We start from the raw sequence: 7,772 nt of genomic DNA on the forward strand, positions 1-7,772 counted from the left end.
AAGTGATTCCAGAAAAGCAGAGAACCCATTATTCATATACCTATGTGACCCCTCCAACCTCGTTGATGTAAAAGAAGCTGAGCTTCCTACATAAATGAAACGAGCGCCCATACAGGAATAACAGAAAAGTGTAAGCAACATAAATACAAATCCCCAAATTATAATATGCTTAGCCTATCCTTTATCCAAATTCCGATTCACACATATCTACCCTTTCTGTATCATTTTTTTTTAAAAGTTATGGTTCCTCAAAAAAAAAAAAAAAAACAAAAAAAAGCCATGAATGATATACATGCAAACATCCAAAGATCTAGCATTAAATGCACGAGTTCATCCAGATTTTTTTGCAAGGGAGTTCATAGTTATGTAAAGAATAAGAAGAAGGATTCTCATGGTATGAAGCTCGCCATAACTAAACTGCCGAAGAAGGGGAAAATTATAAGGAGCTTACCTCAACTAATCACTAAATCAGAAACGAGAAAAGCAAGAAACCCCAAAACGACAGTTCCAGAAAGGAAGTAAGCTCCACCGAAATTTCAGCCCCGAAACTTCCACAAATCTTCTCCACAGCACTTCCAAAAGGCCTCAAGCATACAAGAGATGAACAGAGTAAGGAAAATCGAACCAAAGAGATTTAGAGGAAATTTTGGCAGCACCTCAACCCTCTCCAAAAATTTTCGGCCAACCCCAGAACTCCTCCCCAAGTGGGGTTTATATAGCCAGGGAAGAGGAGATGTGTTTCCCGTCATTTACCTGGGCGGTGAGCCGCGCCAAAAGAAGCGACAAATACTTGCAATATGAATACATAAGTTCAAGCCTAAAGCTTCGGAATGTCACCCAAATCAACAATCATGCAAAGAGATGAAATAGCGTACGAGGAGGGGACCTCGGCCAAAGCTTCGCGAGGAAGAGGGCTACTTGGTCGGTCTCGCGAACGAAGGAAGGGGGGCTCGATCGATCTCGCGAACGAAGGACGGGGCGGGACTCACAAACGAGCGAGGGAGGCGTGCGTGAGAATAGACCCTAAAAGTAGGTTTTTCGCTTAATGTATTAAAGTTTTTCATAAAATATCTTTGTAGACACTAACATTGCATTTTTCTGATCAATTTGCCTTCTATGAGGGGAAAAAGGAAATCTATACTAAATTTATGCTTACCTTACCTCAATATGATCAAATTAAGACATACAAAAAGGGCAAGAAAAAACTTGGGGAGAAAACATTCAATTCGTTTGCCTATCATAATCACAAGAGCATGAGAATATTTTGCTACTAGGCATTAGAGTAGAAATCATAGAAAACATCATTGCATTAAAGAACACTAACATGTAAACAATTACAATAAATCGAACTAGTAATTTCTTGCCCTGAAGTACATCCCGATCCTCCCTTTACAACACAAGCCCACTCCACGTCAATCTCCCTCGTACAAGAACTCAAATATCTCACCCACTCCAACTCTCCAAAACTCTCCAAAGAAAAACCTTAGGAAAGTCATCTCCTAAGAAAAACCCAAGGAGAAAAACTTGGCGAACAAAATAGAAGATTTTCAAGCCTAGAGGCAAAGCGTCAACAACCAAAAGTGTCTCCCTAGGACTCACGTACATCCTTATATAGTTAGGGCTTGAAATCGCGTGATTCAACTTTCCAAATACAGTTTCTTGGTCGGTGGCACGGTTGTGTTGCCCTGTGGCATGGGTGTGCTTTCGTGTTTTATGAACTTTTGCTCTTTGAAGTGCCTAATCACCTGTATTCACTGCAAAACACAACATATATAACTTTGGCAACCTTAACATCACCATAATCGTGAAATAAATCATAAACTTAACCATGAAAAATATTATATTGTTAAGTCACATCATCCTTCGATCTTTAATTTTTATCATATATTAAAATATGATAAAATTAATATTTCTAACTTCAATTTAAACTAAATTAAACATATTGAAATAAAATTAATTCTAGTCTTAAATAAGCTTGTGCGTGTGCCCCCCACCACCGACCACCCCTCCCCTTCCTTTTTCCCTTGCTATCCGAACCTATAGCATGAGTTGTTCTTTCTTCCTACACACGCTAGGCCCTTGAGATCGAGGGTTTGCCATGACGTATTACACGACACACCTCACTCAGCCTGCATGCCATATGTTGCTTCTACCAGTCACTAGCAACAAATAAAATGCAGAAAATGTTGTCTCCTCGGCTTGTCACTCACAAGTGAACACAACCGAACTCACTCTATGTGCTCAACTACACTTTTTCATGGACGACATCCGTCTCGCATGCGTCGAAGCTGCTCCACTTACACATCTATTCTCTTGGAATGAACACCATTGTCTTCTCTTTCGCTCCTAACGATAGAGCCATCTCGACGATTTCATTTGAACTGACACTAACAGATAGAAATCTTTTATTTATTTATTTATTTCTTTTTTTTCAGTTATCTTAAAAATTAAATTAACACATGATTTGCTTTTCCAAAGTCATTTGAGTTTGCAATGCCTTGCCTCCCTTTTTTTGCTTTCTTTCATCTAACTCTATCCCTTCTTGATAACTTTCCTTTTCTCCCGATGTACAATTCATCTATTTTTGCTGCACCGTTGCTGTATTGAGGATTGAAACTTGCAGGATGGGGTGTATAAAGACTTGGCAGGATCAGATTTTGAATTTGGAATGCTCTAAGGGTTTGCTGTTGTTTACTATTTCTTTTTATGAATGTTCGGTCTAGAGGTTAATTTGATTTGTTTTTGGAGTCATTCTGTAGAAAGAAGGATCATGGAACTGGTGGTGTTGATCTTTAAAGAGGAATGTGTTTTGCTCTCTATCTTCTATACTTTTGCAAAATATTTATCTTTAGAACCTGTTTTCAATCAAATGATTAACATAATACTTTTAGTGGTTATTTACAACTGTGTTATAAGATTGAAGAATATAGAGTGAACAGGAGGGTATGATGTGCTAAGCACCTGAGTTTCATATTTTCGTATTTTATTTATATGTATTATTATTATTATTATAAATAAAGACATCGTTTATTAGTTCTAGATTTTAAGATGAAGAGTTCTAAATAAAAATTCTAGGGCTCACTATCGTAGAATTAGACGAGAGAATCTAAAAGACAAAAATAAAATTATTTTTTGAGCAAAATTCAAGATTTCAAAATTTGGGTTCATGATGAAGCAAATGCTATGTGGGATAAAGTAACAAACATTGTTAGACAAGTAACAAAAGGTGTACTTGAAAAATCAAAAGAAAAACTTTCTTTAAATAAAAATAGTTGGTTGTGGAATAATAATGCACAAAAAAAGATAAAATATAAGAAGTTATGTTATAAAATTTGGTTTAAATATAAAAGCTTAAAGATCTGAGAAATTCAGTAGAGAGCTGAGAAAAATATCAAACGGCCCGCAGAGAGTCTAAAATAACAATCTGTGATGCTAAAAATTAGGTTTTAATGATATTTATAATAAATTAAATACTAAGGAGAGTGAAAAATATATGTATAAACTAGTCAAACAATGAGAAAAGAAAAATAAATATTTATCTCAAGTAAAGTGTATGAAAGATGAAAATCAAAAAGTGTTTTTCTTAGAAAAAAATATTCAGCATAGGTGGGTGAGTTATTCTGATAAAATTTTTAATGAAGTTTTTGAAAATACGATTGACCTTAGTGATCTTAATATCGTTAATAATAATAAACATTTCATTTTTACCGTCGCATTTGCAAAAAAGAAGTTGAGGAGATTTTAAAGAAAACCAAGGGTGGAAAGTATGTAGGACCTGATGATATCTCAATTGAAGTTTGGAAATATTTATGAGATTTGAGAGTTTCTTGGCTTACTAAACTCTTTAATATTATTTTAAAAACTAAAAAGATGTCTGAGGAGTGGAGGAATAGTATTTCAGTCCCCATTTTTAAGAATAAAGGGGATGCACAAGAGTGTGCAAATTATAGAGGAATTAAGTTGATGTGTCATACTTTAAAATTATGGGAGAGGGTAATTGAACGTAAGATAAGACATATTACTAAGATTTCTCATAGTCAATTTGGATTTATGCCGGACAGGTCTACTATGAAAGCTATACATTTATTGAGAGGTTTGACGGAGAAGTTCAAAGATAATAAGGAGAATCTACGTTTGATTTTTATTGATTTAGAAAAAACTTACGATAAGGTTCTTAGAGATCCTTTGGAGAGTTTTTGAGAAGAAATGTGTTGATATGACTTATATTCAAGTCATTAAAGATATGTATACTAGAGCTGTTACTTGTGTTCGAACCAAATATTTTCCTATTTCTGTTGGATTTCATCAGGGATCGGCTTTAAGCCCACATCTTTTTGCTTTAGTTATGGATGGTCTTACTGGAAATTTACAGGAGAATCTATACCTTGGTGTATGCTTTTGGTTGATGATATCCTTCTTGTGGATAAGACTCGAGAAATATTTCAGGAAAAAAAACTTGAATTATGGCGGTCTACATTGGAGTCTAAACGCCTTCATTTGAGTAGAACTAATACTGAAATACATGGAATGTAATTTTAGTTGTAGTAGCTCTAGTGACAAAAGTGTAACTTTGGGTGATCAAATTATTAGAAGGTGTGAACGATTTAGATAGCTTAGGTCCGTTGTTCAAAGCGATGATATAGATGGGGATGTTAATCGTAGAATTCAAGTTGGTTGGTTGAAGTGGAGGAATGCTTCGGGCCTTTTGTGTGATAGAAAAGTACCATTTAGGCTGAAAGGAAAATTTTATAAGACGATGGTGAGACCTGCTATGCTTTATGGCGCTGAATGTTGGCCTTTAAAAGAGAAGCATAATACTAAGTTAAGTGTTGCCGAGATGAGAATGATTAGGTGGATGAGTGGGTTTACACTTAGAGACAAAATGCGAAATGAATATATCCATGATAGGGTTGGTGTAGCTCCTGTGACGGACAAAAATAGAGAAAGTCGTCTTAGATGGTTGGTCACATTAAGCATTGACCATCTGATGATCCAGTTAGGAGAGTAGATGTTTTAGATTCAATTTATGTTAAGATTCAATTCAATTTATGTTAAGAAAGGCAGAGGTAGACTTAGGAAGACTTGGGCTTATTATATAAAAAATGATCTTAACTTATTAGAACTAAATGAAAATATGGCACTAAATAGGACGCAATAGAGAAAAATGATTCATGTAGCCGACCCCACGTAGTGGGATTAAGGCTTTATTGTTGTTTTTTGTATTATAATTATTATTATTTTTTGTTTGCTTCTTGATGCATTACAATGATTCTTGTAGAATCCGGGCTCTATGCCTGTTATTTACAATTGCATGAATTTGCTTTTTAGCAAGTATAATTTGATTATTAATCGGAAGTATTAAAAATAATTGTGGTCCTTTCAGGCAAAAGGGGCATCTATTGGTGATGTATATTTGGCATCTGATGTTGCTTTCCACGACAGAAGAATACCAATTCCTGTAAGTTTTGCAGAATTTTTGTTCTAAACATTTCATTTTCTTGATGCTTCAATATTTATTTGTTCTTAAGCAAGGCCTTGCTGCCAGGTTGGGCTGGCTTTAAAAAATTCTGCGTCTAGTGTAACAATTTATCTGATATCTTTTTAAAGTATATTTCCCTTTCTTTCTGGGCTTGTATGGGTTTTAGATTGTTGCATTTAATAATTAATCTCTCTCAATCAGTCGTTACTTCTTTTGCCATTGCATATTTCTAAATACTTAATTGTTTTGAAAATAAAGTTCAACTTTAAATTTCAGATACTGATGAATGTTATGCTTTCTTGCACATGGGTTGAATATTTTCATTAACTTATCAACATAATGTGGATTTGATTTTAAATTTCATGATATTGAATCTATCTTATATTATCTTATTTTAGCTTTAATTTATTTGGATTTTATTCTATAGTAACCTTTTGGTTAGCTTGCATTCCCTGCAGCTGCTTGGGGTTTTTGGATTCTGATTAGTCTGCCCAAAATAGGTTGCTTTAATGATACTGATCCAGGAGGTGGCCGTTTGAAATATTTTCAGTGGTTCTTATAGAAAAAAAACTGTGATGGCAGAAGGCCTCCTCTTGCAATCTGGTTGGTGATTATCGAATTTTTGAAGGCGACTCAAGACAAGAGCAGCTTTTTTGTGGAAGGAGATGGAGGATAAAATGTGGTGCCATTACTAATCTCTCTAACTTTTAGGATTAGATTGTTTCTTGTGGATGCATGTCTCTCTGACAGTTGAGATCAATGTGATTGGACATACAGAATTCCACAGATCAATGCTTATTTTATCGCTGATTTTCCCTATTGGATTCAATTATTGTAGCTTAAGGGGTGGCGAAAGTATCATAATAATTATGCTGATTCTCTTGCTGTTAACTTCTAAGCTTGGGCAATTGGGCCGCAAAAAGCTCTAGTTTTCTTCTGAGGCCTGAGACCTATTAGGGAACACATGCATACGAGAAACTATTTCTGGGTCAGATACCATATTACCACTGCTTTATTCTAATGTTGGAATGCGGGGTTGGGGCATCAATCCATTTTTTTTTTATCTCAAATTCTTCTCTTTTCCATGAACTCATAGTTGTATTCATGGAGCTTGCTGGCTGCTATCTATTTCTTGCAGTTGGATGCATGGCACTTTTCAATGATAACAGCCTTTTCCTTGATCCAGTGCTATAGTTATAACTTGCTCTAGTTGAGCACTCTATCAATGTGGCTGTCTTTCTGATGAATTTTCGTCCTACATTAATTCCTTTTATTGTGCCATCCGAGGTGTTAACTTATTGGGGGAGTACCACAATATGACGCCATTTGTGCAAGAGGATGCAGTCGAGTTAAGTAGTTTAAAATGAGAACGAATATCGTCACATAGGGATTGCACACCAATTACTAAAATTAGATCTGTTAGCTGTTAATGAGAAATGACTCTAGGACAAAATGTTTGTAAGTGGGGAAGATTTTGACGCTTTGTTTCAAATATCCGAGAAAGACGAAGAGGTGGAGGGGAATTGAAAAATCAGAAAACTGAAGAGGGGGAGAGGAAGTGAGGAATCAGAAAACTGAAGAGGGGGAGAGTGTCGGCCGTTTTATGTTCAACTTGACTTTCGTAGTTTGAAAAGGTGATGATTTTGTGATTTTGAAAATAATTTAAATATAAATATAACCTTTTTTAAAGAAGTAACATTTTAATTTTTAAAATAAGTGAGATCAAACGAGTCTCACATTTTTAATAGTTTAGATGATTTAATACAATACTACAAGCAATACATTTATCCCGAAGAATAAATATATTACTTGTAATAGGGATTTAATCATCCAGATTAAACAATTTGTGACATCCGTTTTGATCTGCGAAATACTTTATAAAAAGGCCAACAAGTTCCCCTATCTAACATAAAAATTAGATAGGGTTTATTTTATCTGGGTTCCTGGTTCCCTATAGAGGCAAGCCCCTATAGTTAATTACATCTTAAATGATCGAAATCACTTAAGAAAACTCTCGATTAAGATCAGGTGGTTTTGCTTTCAAGATTTCAAAGGTTAGGTTTTCACGATTGGACATGGGAAAATCAAATGGAAATGGCTCAAAATAGGAACAATTATTTAAGGAATCCAAAGGGAAGAAAAGTAGGGGACATCATAGATCCAGGAGAAACTCTAGAGATGTCTCAACTATCCTATTGTTCGGCTTTATGTCTTCGAAATGATGATTATTTGATATTTCAATCCTGCAAATTATTTAAGACTTAGGACTTATGTTTGCACAACGTCAGACTGT

The 7,772-nt window shown here is 35.0% G+C and overlaps 1 protein-coding gene across 1 annotated transcript in view; it reads left to right on the forward strand.

Moving 5' to 3' along the window:
- LOC110031405 (5'-methylthioadenosine/S-adenosylhomocysteine nucleosidase 2-like) overlaps positions 1-7,772 on the forward strand; it is an 88,522-nt gene that overhangs the window by 37,425 nt on the left and 43,325 nt on the right. The window contains exon 5 of the mRNA XM_020734581.1: positions 5,384-5,458. Within this exon, the coding sequence (XP_020590240.1) occupies positions 5,384-5,458 (75 nt within the window). The remainder of the gene's footprint in view (positions 1-5,383; positions 5,459-7,772) is intronic.

This window comes from Phalaenopsis equestris, unplaced genomic scaffold (assembly GCF_001263595.1).
Source record: "Phalaenopsis equestris unplaced genomic scaffold, ASM126359v1 Scaffold000805, whole genome shotgun sequence".
Lineage (NCBI taxonomy): Eukaryota > Viridiplantae > Streptophyta > Magnoliopsida > Asparagales > Orchidaceae > Phalaenopsis > Phalaenopsis equestris.